The sequence below is a fragment of the Cygnus olor genome, chromosome 2, assembly GCF_009769625.2.
Source record: "Cygnus olor isolate bCygOlo1 chromosome 2, bCygOlo1.pri.v2, whole genome shotgun sequence".
Taxonomy (NCBI): Eukaryota; Metazoa; Chordata; class Aves; order Anseriformes; family Anatidae; genus Cygnus; species Cygnus olor.
The window spans coordinates 141,740,337-141,756,292 of NC_049170.1; the positions used below are offsets into that span (position 1 = coordinate 141,740,337).

General features: G+C 37.3%; 1 protein-coding gene across 3 annotated transcripts in view; it reads right to left on the reverse strand.

Moving 5' to 3' along the window:
• Nucleotides 1-15,956, reverse strand: part of ANGPT1 (angiopoietin 1) — a 187,088-nt gene that overhangs the window by 78,267 nt on the left and 92,865 nt on the right. For all 3 annotated transcript variants that reach the window (XM_040546736.1, XM_040546738.1, XM_040546737.1), the window contains one exon: nucleotides 5,927-6,159. In XM_040546736.1, coding sequence (XP_040402670.1) covers nucleotides 5,927-6,159 — 233 coding nt within the window. The remainder of the gene's footprint in view (nucleotides 1-5,926; nucleotides 6,160-15,956) is intronic.

Consider the following 15,956-nt stretch of genomic DNA (forward strand, 5'->3'; position numbering starts at 1 on the left):
ATCATAACAACCATATTTTAAGAAATGGAATAGACTACTTACAGTATAATGTTATGAGTAAATTAATTGCTATGTCTTTTTAAAGTATGTATTCTATGAATACATTTTTGGACATACTTCTATTTATATGTAGAATTTTCTAAAATATGAAAGCTAACCATAACCCAGGAGATTTGAACCTTTTAAGAAATGTCAGACTCACTAACAAAATTATTTACTTCATGAACTGAACAGGCACTTCTGGGGAGGTAAATTCCTAGCATATATGTGTATTATTTTGAGAATTAAGCTTAGCTTCTTGTCTGCATTCAGGAGGAAGCTAATGCTTCATTTCTCTCCTACTAGGAGGTCACAAAACCAGACATTCATTACAAAACTTTCTGTATTGTTCCATTAGTCTGCTGAAGTATACAAGTTTAGACCAAACGTTTTAACAAGGTATGTTATTATGCACTCTGACAAACAACATAAAACAAACCGTGAAAAGGACAGTAAGTGTATGGTTAAATATATTTCCCCATTGAAATTTTAAATTCCCTTATGCTGTGGGTAGGAGCACTGAGGCAGCTCTCTTAAGTTATGCAAATGATATTAACACTGTAGACATGCTATATCAAGTTTCTTCTACTGGAAAAAAAAAAATATATTTGAAAATAGATGTGACTTTAGTCTGAGCACATTTTGTGACCCTTGGCTTTAAACATAATTTCCCACTGGACCAATGCAATTTCTGAATTACTTAGTTTGAACTTGTGTATGCTTCTTTGATGATGATGTTATCTATTGCTTAAAACAATTTGTAGTGCATTCCTTGAAATTTTTTGAGTCATATTTTTATGACTGTCTAAGTAGCACTACATACACTTTTCACAAATAATTTTTCTGATGTGGAAGCTTAGAAAGTCTGTCATGTACTATTTACTGTGTTAGAAGTTTATTATTTGATGATGACAGCAATGTGCTGAAGTTAATAGAAATTTTATTTTTCATATTTTGAAGTACTTATAATACTAGTCAATAGTGAGGGAGTGAGTCACTTTTATTGGAGTTCTTAAAATTCTAGAAATTTACACGCAATCCCAAACATAGTATTTTCATCCAGAGAACTGCACAATCTCAGAATGAATAGAAACAAGAAGGCTATTGATGAGCAAATATTACCTGGTTTTCTATTCATGTTCACAAGACCAAAATGGTTTATGTATCTTCAGACAAATAATCCTCAAAGCAGTATGAGGAATGAACAGTTTTAAGAAAATAATCACAAAAATTTTGATGACTTTTGAATAGAATGCAAGGGCCTCTATACTATTCTTGTTATCTTCTATAGGAAAAGAACTTCTACAGCCTTGGAGGTCTATCTCTGTGGTGATTAATTAAGCCTTCAACTCAACATTTCTATTTCTTTATTCTTCTTTTGTGGAGAAGTAAATGTTTCATGCATTTGTCTATACTTGAATTTGCAGATTGCTTAATTTCTAAAAAGTTACTTAATTTTTTTAACATACCAAAAAATTGTTTCAATGGGAAGGCTAGTGTCTGAAAGCACAGCTTTTTTAATAAATTCTATTTTAGAAATTTATTGACAGCCTGCCAAGATTGTTGTCCCTGCCTAAAGTGTACATAAACAATGTGACATATCTGTTTAGCCATAGACACATGGCAAAATGGAGACAAGTGAGTCCCCATGGTATACTGCATATGTTTGACACTCTGTAGGCTTTGTGACTTTTAAGAGTTTCTATTTTTATGGATTACATGCAACTGAAATCCTAGAATCACTCACAATAGAAGAGAGGTGGGTGGTATTTTGGAAATTGAACTCTCAAAAAAATCGCATTTGACAGGTGGCCCCCATCTCAAAATCAGTCTGTACCAAAACTGACACTGAAAGTAGGATCTGGCTTTTGTCTTTTGGTCCATCTATATTTTTAAATTTTATCCTCTGTGTCTTTTACTTAGTTTATTATTATTATTATTATTATTATTATTATTTTTCTGTCTTCCTCATTTGCCTTTATGTACTTCAGAAATCCTCCTAATATTTATGTAGCCATGGTTGAAGTACCAAAGTAGATTATACTGTAGGGTTGTCATCCAGTAGTAGGAACTATGTTATCTCAGCTTCTCAGAGTTTAAATCTAAGTTAAAGCAGTTTCTGGTCAGCCCTGTATCTCCACACTGGTCAGCTAAATTCATCACAGACTTCTAGCAGGTAGAATTCTAAAAGTGTCTGAACTTATTTAAGTTAATCTAAAAATAGATCTTCTGATACAATGACATCATTACTGGAATAAATTTATCTCACATTTTGTAATCAAAAAACAATGATTATCACCAGCTTGACTTCAAAAGTCATTCAGCTCTATCATTATTTAATAATAATAATTAAAAAGAAAATCAGTTTCATGTATTGGGAAAGTCTGAATACTGTGACTTATGCAAAGGAGAACATAATTTTGTTGTCTGTGACTTTTATCTTGGGTGAGATTTTTAGGTTTCTTGATACTGATAATAGTTTTTAAAGTATATACACATACAAGTAAAATATACAGACCTCCACTTTTATGGTTGAAAATCCAACAAAGGTACTTAAAGGCATTCTCAAAATACTGCTGGGTTTAGCTACATTTTACAATTCCTCTCAGCTGCTGTCTTCATCCTTGGTAAATTACTCATCTTTGACAATCTGGCCTTTTAGACTTGATGCCTTGCTTAGGTCACACTTCCTTTCAAAGATAAATGTCACCGGTTAAAAACCTGGAGTTTTTAAGGCTTTAACAAAAGCCCACCTTTCACGAGTTCTTCTGCTTTTTAATAATTCAAAAATGTTTGTCAGCCACAATGATATCTAGCAACCAATACTTTACATAATTATTATCTTTTATCAATGGAAAATCTCTCTCAGTGTTATTGGCTGTCCCTCTTTTCTCTAGCATTAGTTATTTTGTATGTTTACATAACAGCATCCTACATACCTCCTTTCTCATCCAATAGTTCTGTTTTTAACAGCTCTCTCTCCTCATAAGGAAATTGTTCCAGGTCTCTAATTATTTCCATTATCCTATTCTTTTCTGAAGCATTTCCATTTCTGCTATATCCCTTATGAAATTAGATGACCAATATATAACACAATATAAGACAAAAGTGGTGTCACTGATTTATGTATCACATTTTGCTATTCTCTATCTCCCAATAAATACCGATTCTTACAGAATATTTTATGTGTTGAACATTAGTACACACTTAAAGACTTGTGCAAGATTAAACTTCATATTTTTTTCTGAGAATTCAGAGTAGCTTCAGTTGTATTTCCCACGCATAGTCTTCCATTCTCAACACATACTTGCATACACTGAAGCTGGTAGTAATTTTTATTATAATGCTTTATTATTTTGCCTTCATTGTTGTAGTCTTGTACTCCAAGATAATATTATTTGAACTTAGGCTGCCTGACTTCTTCTTCAGCTGTGGATGGGCTTGCCAAAAATATTGGTTAGCTTGACTTACGTAGGAAGTGGAAACTTTTCTGCAATTATTTCTCTTTAAAGTTTATCATAAAAGTATCCAAGGAAAATTCTGACCATGGTAATTCACAAAATGTAATGGAGTCCAAAATCAAGGGTTAGAGTTAGGCAAATAAAATTATATCTACGCATTTACCTGTGCTGAGTATTTTCACTTCCACTGTTCCTCAGAAATAAAAACGCTAATGAAAATTCAGGTTTTCAATCACCTGAATTTGGAGCCAGAAACCCAGTTTTAAACATCCACTTCTGAAATCCTAATTCAAAATCTTTATAAGAAGCAGCTGAGGAAACTAAGTTTAGGAAAAAAATGTTTATTTATTTTTTTTCCTTTGAATCAAATTCAAAATGATTGGAAAATCTTTTTCTAGCCTTAAAAAGAACTCGCACAATATCTTTGTATGAGAATAATATATCTTTCATACTGATATTAATTTTAAAATACTCCTGAGCTCTATTAGAACACCCTGAACAAAACATTGCCAGGTTTCTTTGCCAAAAGACCGCAAAACATAATAAAGGATTTGCATTGCATCACTATGTTTCTCTTCTGATATGAGAACAGCCTACTACAAAGGATGTTATTTACTTCAGAATGCTGGGGAACTGTATAATAGAATAAGCAGAAGGGAACATTTAGAATGGACATCAGCAGAAAAAAAAAAAAAAAAGGAAAAAAAAAAAAGGAAAAAAAAATTTATTCTATCAACATGGGTCCAAACATGAAACACTTCCAAAGGAAGGAGATGTAATCCTCGTCACTGGAACTCTTCAGATTTAAGCCACACAAGTTGCATGGGAATATACAGTAGAGAGCAAACCCACCCTGCCTGTAGCTGAATAGTGTGAATGATAAAATATGTTCTTCTGACTTTCAAACCAAATAATGAATAACAATGCAGGTGAAAAGTATTATTATATTTTTAATTTTTTAAAATCATTAATAGCACTTAGAGCTCTAGAATTACAATGAGCAAATGTGCTTCATGGAGTGCTATGCAAGGTTTTACATAGACCTCTTTCATCCACACTCACTGAATGACTGGCAGAACTTATATGTCTATGGTTTCTCTCCATGTTTATTCTGTACCCTCTGTTAGAAGGGTTTTGATGACCTCTTCTCAGATGCATCTCAGTTTTTTTTTCCTTGACTTTCTTTTCTATTTTTAATCCTCTACATGGCATATCAAGCACAGCAGTTAATCCCCTTTTTGTTGTTAATCTTAGCCTTTCCTCTTATATTCTCCCTTACACCTCTTCTTCTCTCTATTCTATTTAACTTTGCCCTGTTTTTTTTTTTTTTTTTTGTAGTTACTGAATTGTTGTTTTATGTTTGTTTGTTTGTTTTGTGTTTTCTTTTTTTTTTTTTTTTCAGTGTCCCATTTCCATCCCTCACAGTGATCTCCATTCATCATTTATCCCTTTCTGCCATTTCCTTTAGACAGTCCTGATGAAAGGAACGTCTTTCTTGAGACAAATGAGAAATGTCTTTTTCATTTGAAAACTAAAATCCCACCTGAATTTATTTCTCAGTGTCTATAAGAAATGTGTTTACTAACAAAGGGAGACTTGAGGAGAATTGTCCTAGATGATTTGTCAACCCATTCTTTCAGAAGATGTTATTTCTCTCTTATGTGTTTTTAGTGTGCCTTACATACTCAGAAACAAACAAACAAAATCAAGCAAGGCAGAAGGAAGAAATATGATCCCTTATTTTAAATAAAAACTAATTCAATAGAAGACATTTATTTTTTGAATGGATACAGCATCATACATGCCTGCATCTGAGTTCACCAACTTCAAAACACATATACATGTATAGAATTTTAGGTTACTTTCCTTCATTTAGCACTCTTTTCTCTCCAGTGACTTTAAAGGAAGTTTAGAGTAAATTAGATATAGAAACCTATAAAGTTAACACCCACAGTTGGTCAGATTACTCCCACCAGGAGACAGATGCTCAGAGGAACAAATCAGTATTGCTAATGTGAAGCCAATGCAACTGTGAACATCAGCTAAGGCCATGGTATAGTAACTCAATGATACTAAATTTAGAAAAACAAATACGAATGTTAGCAAAAGGGTTGGCCTCAGCACTGTCTGAATCATATTTGATTCGTGGATTCTCATCAGATTTGTGGATTCTCAGTTGTAGTCATAGAATCATAGAAGTATTTTGGTTGCAGAAGACCCATACGATGATCAAGGCTAGCCATCATATAACACTACCAAGCCCACCAATAAAAAATGTGCCTAAGCGCCACATCCACATGTCTCTTAAGTACCTCCATGTCCTTTCCTTTTTGGAATAAGCTCATTTAGTTCTACCATTCCAAAAATATGGCCCTCCAGAAGAAATTTCCTACTACTCGTAATGCTTTATAATTCAGCTTTCTTACCTCCTTCCTTGGAACAGAGGGTGATTAGCGTATGAACTGTATCCATCAATTCAAGCTGCTGCTTCTGCAGGACACTGTTATTGGTTGTTGCCTTGTTCAACTGTTTCTCTAGTTCCTGGATTATGTAGCTTTGTCGAGTGACCAGATTTTGTAGATTCTCTTTTTCCTCCTTCAAAGTATCCAGCTCCTCTTTATGCCTTTCCTCCATTTCTAAAATTTTGTGCTCAAGTAAACTAAAATGAAATAAAACAATTAGCTGATATTATTTCATGCCAACATATTTATTAATACAGAAAACAATGATACTTTATTTTCACCATAGAATTCAGTACATAAATTATTTATTCTAAAAGTGTCACTTCTACTAATTCAGCCCACTGACTTTCTCCACCAAGCAGCCAAATATTACTCTATAAGGGTCCTACTTAAGATGTTTTCATACACTAGTACTTAGAACAATGTGCATGGAGTTGTTATACTCATCCAAGTGCATGAGCATATGACACATTTGTATATAAGAAGTTCATGTAGAAAAGCCAAAAGTGGGCAAAGGAAGGAGAAGAGCAGGGCATTAAAGAGGACATCAATGGTATTATGGATGGGTCAATAACGTAAGAGATAAATAAAAACGGGTAAACTAAGGAACACTTTGTGAAGGGCCTTACAACTGAATGGAAGAAGGTAAGTGTTAGGAACTATGGAGTACCATCGAAGCATATGGAACCCACAATAAAATTACCATTTGATGTGCTGTGTGAAACTGGGAAATGATGGTATACCATGTGAGCGGGATCTGTTTTCACATTTCATAGATAAAATCTGTCAACCTTGAACAAGAAGTTTTTTCAGGCCAGTGCTTTGACACTGTTGTGGTGAATTGGGTTTACATGGCAAGGTTTGGATAGCCAGGGGACTGTAGGGATGGCCTCTGTGGGCCGAGCCCAGCAGCTGCCCCATGTCAGAGCAGAGCCAGCTCCAGCCAGCTCCAAAAGGGACCTGTTGCTGGCCAGAGCTGAGCCAGTGAGTGATGCTGGTTGGACCTCTGGGAGAGCAGATTTAAGAAAGGGGGAAAACAAACAAACAAACAAAAAAAGCCTGCTGTGGAACATCAGCTGGGAGAGTGAGGAGTGAGAAGCAGCCCTGCAGACCCCAAGGTCAGTGCAGAAGAAGGGCAGGAGGTGCTCCAGGCACGCAGCAGCAGTTCCCTGCGGCCTGTGGAGAGGCACCTGGTGGAGCAGGCTGTTCCCCTGCAGCCCATGGGTCCCACATGGAGCAGATCTCCATGCTGCAGCCCGTGGAGTAGTCCCCGGTGGAGCACGTGGATGTGGCCTGGAGGAGGCTGCGGCCCATGGAGAGCCCCCGGGCTGGAGCTGCAGCCTGTGGAGAGGAGCCCACACAGGAGCAGGGGGTCTGGGGGGAGCTGCCGCCTGTGGGGGACCTGTGCTGCAGCAGTTTGCTCCTGGGGGATGGACCCCGTGGTATGGAGCCATGTGGGAGCAGTTCTTGAAGAGCTGCTGCCTGTGGGCAGCCCCCGCAGACTCAGTTCAGGAAGGACGGCATCCCGTGGGAGGGACCCCACATGGAGCAGGGGCAGAGAGGGACCGTGAAGGAGCGGCAGAGGCAAAGTGCTATAGACTGACCGCACCTCCTATTCCCCTGCTCAGGGGGGCAGGAGATAGAAGAGTGTGGATGCGAAGGTGTTTTTAATTCGATTTTAGTTTCTCACTGCTCTACTCAGTTCTCAATAGGTAATAAGTTACATTAATCTCCCTTACACTGAGTCGGTTTTGCCCATGATGGTAACTCCTGAGTGATCTCTCTGTCCTTATCTCAACCCACAAGCTTTTTTCATCCTATTTTCTCCTTCTGAGGAGGGGGAGTGAAAGAACGGCATAGTGTTGCTTAGCTGTCCATCAATATTAAACAACCAGAGGTGGGAGCTTAGCAGAAAGATTTTATTAATATTAGATAAAGAAATAAATTCATCCCCTCTTCTACTTTCTTCTTTCAGTAATTCTACTGTACGTGCCAAAAGAGGTGTTTCTCATGCCCATAAACCAACTGGTGATTACAAACTTCCCAACAAACCGCTTCCTGTCCAAGTCAGTCTTAGATTTTATTTATTTGCACTCTCCCCCACCTTTGTTTTTACTTCTGGATAGTAGATCACTGGCAAAATGCCTGCATAATTTCAGGTCATTTAACCTAACTGAAGAATGTAATAAAATCCATATGGAGTTGTTTCTACTAGATATCACAAAACCTTAATACGAGCTGTTACAAAAGATAACAATGTAAAGATTAAATTCAGGCCCTGGATTTGCTGTACAAGCTAGAGTAATATAAAACTTTTTTTCTTTCCTTTTTTTTTTTTTTTTTTTAATTAAGGAAACTAAACAGCAAATCTCCCTCTGAAATGTTATAAATGTGGGACTTACATTAAGTACATAGATACTGAAGAAAATATACTTTGCAAGATCAACATATCTAGTTCTGTGAAAATCACAAGTATCTGAGAAAGAGGGAAGAAAAAATGAAAGGATGGGAATGAAAAACACTTTTTCTTGGGGTCAGCTTCATTCCCAAATGCAAGAGGAAACGTGGTATTTCATTCTAAAAGGCTCATTAATTAGTAACAAAAGCATAACAAGATTCAGCGGGCTGGAATTTGATGATAGAAGGTTTCAATATAAAACAGTCTAGATATTAAAAACAAAGATAATAAATTACTTTAACACCTTATCAGACCTGTGGCTAATTTTTGCATCACTTGAACTCTAACATTAAACACAATGCCTTTATACTCTGGATCTACTTTTTTTTTTTTTTTTTTGGTGTGTGTGTGTGTAAGTCTTTGAGCTTTGTAAGACTAATTAGTGCAGTTAGCAGAAATGGATGAAAATGTTCTGATGGAATTGTTTTTAGTCATAAAAAATTGTTCAACATAATAAAAAGTTCTATGTTAATTTTATCAGTTCAGCATTTTTATGCTGAAATATTTTATTTATCAGCATTTTCATGGAAAGTATTTTTTTTTTCTGATACACTGTAAGTTATACTAATGAACTTTGAATAGGAACAAGGTGGCCCCTGGGCACAGTCTGTGATAGAATGGGTGCTAGATGTGGCCACAGCACAGTGTGACATCCTACTTACTTAATATCCTTTTATGACAATGTTACCCATCTAGTGGACAAAAGGAAAGCAGTGGATGTGAGTTTTTTGGACATCAGTAAAGCTTTTGATACTGTCTCTCACAGTATCCTTCTGTGTCCTATCCTGGACAAAATCTCCAGCATACAGCTAGACATGTACACAGTATGATGGGTGAGCAACTGAATGGCAGGGCTCAAAGAGTTATAGTAAATGGGGTAGCGGGGTAATAGTAAATCAGGCTGGTGACCATGCACTAATGGTGTTCCCCAGGGCTCAATTTTAGGACCAGTTCTCTTCAAAGTTTTTATCAATGACCTGGATACAGGAGTTGAGTGTAAACTAAGTTTGTAAATTACACTAAATTAGGTGAAGCCATTGAGTCTCTTGAGGATAGAGAAGCCTTACAGAGAGATCTTGATAGATTAGAGCACTAGACAACTACCAACCATATTAAATTTATTAAGAACAAGTTCTGGATTCTGCACCTGGGATGCTGTAATCTTGGATGTCTGTACAGACTGGAGGACAAGTGGCTGTGGTGGGATCTGAGAGTTTTGGCTGATGGTAGGCTCAATATGAGTCAACAATGTGCTCTGGCGTCCAAAAGGGACAACAGTATTAAGTGCATCAAGCACAATATAGCTAACCAGTCAAAAGAAATGACTGCCCCACTACACTCAATGTTGGTTTAGCCTCACCTAAAACACTGTGTGCAGTGTGGGGCTCCACAATATAAGAAGAATATAAAACTATTAGAATGTGTCCAAAGGAGGGCACCAAAGACAGTGAAAGGTCTAGAAGGCATGATCAATTTGCATGTCCAAATCTAAATTATTTCCATATCTGAATGATTTAATGTATAAGACTATCTTTGACAGCCACAATATGCACATTGTGTTATTTGTTTCCCACCGTAGCCTTCTTAAGACCACAGTAAGTGAACCTGTGGTGATGACAGCCTTATTTGTAGCAACACTGGCCATGTCAAGTAAGAAGGAAGAAGCTGACAATGTTTAGAGCTTCCCTGTTTGGCGTCTACAGAGACAGACAGCAAGCAGATGTTTTACAGCTTTAGCAATAATACATCCTAATATTTATGAGTGGTGTGTCAACAACATGTGGTGGAAAGATGGGAGTGTCACAGCACGTGGTTCCTTTACAGTTTTCTATGTAGATTAAAAGTCTTGTTATTATAAACTGCAAAACTAAGCTATTTTAAGGAATGCATATACATTTGTGCAATGATCTTTTCATATCCACAAATCTACAGCAGATAAGAGTAAGTCCTGAGGATAGGACCACTCCCTATATTCCTGGGAGAAATCTGTAACAACTGTTTTCATTTTGTTTTACTAAGAATCAGTGAGAAACCTTTGCTCAAAGCTCTAATGAACACAAGCAAAAGCTTCACGTGGATTGGAGACGTTTGTACTGGCCTGTTCCAAAAGGAAGAAATCCTTAAACAGCACGAGAAAAGCTGTTCTTATGGCCTTTGACTATAATGTGGCCAGAATTCTTCATATGTGTTATTGTTACATAAGTACATATTGTAGCTCATTTAAATAATAAAAAGTTCTAGAAAACTAATTGATACATTTTTAACATGTTGAAATCAACTACAGAGACGTTTAGATTTTCTAAATGGTTGCCAGACTACTCTATTTTCTCTTTCTTCTTTCCACATTGAATAATTTCTAAAAGCCAAATACCACAAAGAATTAACTTTGCTGATTGTTTTTATCAAAATTTTAGAGAGGCATTATGAAGCCAGATTTAAAGTGAAAATATTTCTACTAGTTTTCATTAACAACTGTTGCTGACATAAAAACGTACAGAAAGCCAAAAGACGGCTGTCTCTGTACCAATTAATCTATCTGTAAACATTGACTGAAATTGTTGTACAACATTCTTCGATAACACTTTCCAGTAAAGTGGCATGGACATGATGTAGTGACTGTCTCTCTTTTACTGCAAATTTACTGCATAATTTTCCTATAGGTTTGAAAGCATTACAGACATAGACAGATGAAGCAGTCATGGGAACTACAATACAATACAATCACTATTTACTCGAAGAATCATACACACACATACAAATATATACACACACAGAAATACATGTACAGTATTATAATGCAGCCTTCAATTTTTGGGGGCAAAATCAGGCATGTGGGGAACAGAATGAAGTTATGAAAAACAAATGTTGTTAACATGGCTAAATATTATATTATCCATTGGACAATGACTCCTTCCTTGGAGTTATTAGCTAGAAGACATTTAAATATAATGAAACAACAACAAACCCCTTTAATTTTCCTCGAAAGTAACCATGTTCCACTAGCTTTTTCAGGCTGGGAATGTATTTTCAACAAATGATATCATAGGATCATTAAGGTTGGAAAAGCCCTCTGAGGTCGTCTGGTCCAACCATCCCCCTACCACCAATGTCACCCACTAAATCATGTCCCTGTGCACCAGGTCCAACCTTTCCTTAAACACCCCCAGGGATGGTAACTCCACCACCACCCTGGGAAATCCATTCCAATACCTGACTGCTCTTTCTGAGAAGAAATTTCTCCTAATTTCTAACCTAAACCTCCCCTGGCGCAACTTGAGGCCATTCCCTCTAGTCCCATCACTAGTTATCTGTGAGAAGAGGCTGACCCCCAGCTCCCCACACCTTCCTTCCAGGCAGTTGCAGAGAACAATAAGGTCTCCCGTGAGCCTCCTCTTCTCCAGACTAAACAACCCCAGTTCCCTCAGCCACTCCTCACAGGACTTGTGCTCCAGGCCCCTCACCAGCTTTGTAGCCCTTCTCTGAGCATGCTCCAGGGCCTCAACGTCCTTCTTGTAGTAAGGGGCCCAAAACTGAACACAGTGCTCAAGGTGCAGCCTCACCAGAGCAGAGTACAGTGAGATGATCACCTCCTTGGTCCTGCTGGCTACACTATTCCTGATACAAGCCAGGATGCTGTTGGCCTTCTTGGCCACCTGGGCACACTGCCAGCTCATGTTCAGGTGAGCATCAATCAGCACCCCCCAATCATTTTCCTCTGCACAGCTTTCCAGCCACTCTGCCCCAAGCCTGTAGCATTGCAAGGGGTTGTTACCCCTGTGTTACCTTTATTAGGATATAAGCCAGTGGGATGCTTTGGTGCAACTATGCTGTGTCCACCTGATACAGATAAAGCCCTCTGATAACACTGAAGAAAGTAGAAAGCCAGTACAGAAGTCAAAGAATAATTTCCAGTGAAAAATACTATCATTTTGAAAGGTGATGAAGTAGAGCATGTAGAAAGCGCTCTCGTAGCTCTCAGGGGAGGAAGGAAGTCTGGTTTAGACAATCTGCCTTATAAGGTATGTAGTTTATTCACTAATCCATTCCAGACCATGGCAGTTTAAGATATATATTTTTTTTAATCTTTGTTTTCAGAGACTTCAGTTTAGACATGTGGGAAAAGGATATAGACCAGATCGTAGAGATGGACATCTTTTGCATTAAAATAATCTTTTAAGAAATCTGAATTTATTAGAAATACAGATAAAACCATTTACTTTGTTGAGCTCTTCAATAAACAAAGACAAGGAACGTCACATTAGAAAAATTTCTTTGGCTGTACATATATGTTTTTCTTGAGTTAAGTACATATGGGAAGATAAACAGGTAGAGAACTTAAACACTTACATTTGACTACAAGAATGATATTTTCTCATTAGGATAGCTGCTTTGTAGTTGCTTGTATATGAGTGAATTTTTCCTTGTACTGTTATGTATTGACTGTTGATACTTAAGTAGGTGGTCTTATTGGTTTAAGGACACTTGGAAAAAAAAAAAAAAAGTATCCCCATATTCCTAAAGGCCAGTGAAATATTTGGTTACTGAGACTCACTATTGAAATCACAAAAGTGTAGTGAAAAAAATTATTATCTTTTTCAGTATATGCAACATTTGCAAATAAAACTCATATAGTGTTTCCTCATCTTTTACACAGTCAAATGGTAATTCATCATTCTTAAATACACACCTTAGGATATGATAGTTCTTGTACTGACCGTTAGTCTAGTTTGATTTTCTGCAAATTCAAGTTAAAACTTACTTATGTTTAAATTTCACTTCCACTGCTTAATGCTGGAAGATCCAGAATACATTATATTTCTCCTCTTTATTCACTCAAATGAAACAGAAAAGTTTTCACACTTGCATATTGAAATAAATGGCACACAGTAAGTTAAATGCAGCTGGGTACACTGAAAAAAAAAAAAAGACTCAAGCACTTAAGCAGAGAAATCTTTCAAGAATAAATTAAAATAGCTTTTAAAAAGCTCTTGTGGGAGAAAAAATTGCAGTGTAAAACCACCATTTACATTACAGTGGGTGGGAACCCACAAGAATAAATTATTTATGGCATGAGAGCATTCAATAGAAACAAGATACTGGGGCAAATGTTACTCTACTTATGCTATGAAATATCTCACTACAGTGGGATAAAAAGAAAAAAATTGGCCACTCTTCCCAGCAGAGGCAGGAAGTAAAGCATTTAAGGCCAAGAATAGATATATTTCTAGACCATGCATTGGTCCCCTGTTGATAAGCAGTGCTCATTTTATTTCAGGATAATATACAAATTACTGTAGTGTATCAACAATCAGTTATTATAATATTTCACATTTCTTTCATCCAAACTCCAGTTCTTTGAAAATGATTAGGATCTTTATTTTATATGGAGGGAATTTTAGCACAGAGATAGAAATGATCTGCCCAAAGTACACAATCTGTTTTGATTACATTTTGGATTATAACAGTTCCTGCACTCATTCCCACCTACTGAAAAGAAAGGCTCTTTGCAAAACGTTTACAGTCCATATAGGCAACACGTATAAAAGGAGTTCTCTAATTTATTAATTTGAAAATGATGTTATACAGAGGGATTGTTACACATATATATATATATAGATATAGATATTATACATTTTAACTGCAGACAACTACTGAACACCACCATCAGGTAATCTTTAAACAATGTTTAAATTTAAGCAAGCTAAAATCATTGGCACGTTCATTAACCTATTATCTCCTGTGATCTTAAAGATTTGTCCCACAGTGAAACTGACATATGCATAATTGATTACAGGATCAGGACCTTACAAGACCAAGATTACACAGTTTTTTGTTAGGACTAGATGATGATACATTAAAATATGAATCATCAGCTGCTGTAATCATGACACTGTCCTCTCCCTAATTTTATCAGTCCCAAGGGCACAGATAGCAATGAAACCTGGAAAATCTTTGCTAGGTTCTTGCTTCATTATAATGAAACGCATATACCTACACTTATAAGAGAAACAACTGGATACTAAATGTTGCTCTTTAACATACCCCCTCTCCTTTTCCTCCTAAATACCAAGCTAGACCATACTATCATGACATAGATCATTTCATCATAATGTCAGTCAAGTCAAAGGTCAATTTAAGTCAAACTTAGTTGTTTACTGACATGGCTTTACACCCTGACACGTTGCTAAGATAAATAAATTCAGATTAAGTACACAAAGCATCACATAAATGACTCAGTCTCTTGATCAGTCAATAAAATTTTGATGCTAAATAGATTACAATAGATAAAAATACAAGTATTTACTTAAAAACAAATTTTTGGGTCAATTCAAAATTGAAATAAAAAAAAATGAAACAAACAAACAAACCACCCACAAACATTTAGGGGAATTATTTAATCTTACCCCTGTTTTATAAGCTGTAAACTGCCAGTTTTCATAACCAGTAGCACTCACTGTATATTATTTTGCCAGCTTTTCAGCTAAACACATTTCTTTATAATGACATATTCTATTTGGCATCACTATGTGGTTCTTTGCCTTCTTTTCCCAGCAGCTTCATGGTATTGTTAGTCTGCTTCATGTATAACCCAGGGCAAAGTCGTTCCACCTCAGTCGTTGCTGATTCACGTCCAGCAGCAGCATTTTTGGCAAACCATCTGATCTCAGTTTCATGAATCCACTACACCTTGTGCACGCACAGGCTGCTTCAGTATCTACCTCACATATAAAGTCATTTGCTCTATTTCAGTGTCAATTATAGCATACAAAGGAAATGGGAACCTTAGTTCTAGTCAGACTTACACCACAGTTATTCTTTTCGGAAGAGAGCCTCCCTGCTTAAACATGGCTGTTACAGAGACAGCAATAACGACAGCAGGTCTCTAGACAGGCAACCATGCAAGAAGATGGCTTTACGCCACTGTATTAGGTGTCTGTGTCCAAGTTTTGGACATGGGGCTTGAGGGGAGGAGTCTGATGGAGCCTCTGTAGGAAGAGGCTGGGGCTGCCCTTGAGGCTGGGGCAACCCTATGCCAAATACAGCCAGCTCCAGCCAGTTCCACAGCAGGGCACATCTGAGCCCAGCAGCGATGCTGGTGGTGTCTCTGTGACAACATATTTAGAAAAGGCAAAACCACCACATGGCAGCGAGGAAAAAATGTGAAACAAACAACCTTGCAAAAAGCATGGTCAGTGAAGAAGGAGGGGAAGAGGTGCTCCAGGTGCCGGAGCAGAAGTTCCCCTGCAGCCCACAGAGAGTGGTGGAGCAGGCTGTCCCCCGCAGTCCATGGAGGACACCACACTTGAGCAATCTTATCCTGAAGGACTGCAGTCCAAGGGAAGGAACCCTGTGGGAGCCAGGGAAAAGCATGAGGAGGAAGGAACATCAGAGACAAACTCTGACAAACCATCCCCCTGTGCACACCCCTGTTCTGAGATACCAGGCTGCAAGTGCAGGGATTTCAGGTATTCCCAAAGAGGTGCCCAAACTTGGGCTTTAGACTGGTTCAGCCACTCAGTTCCTTGTGGCGCTACT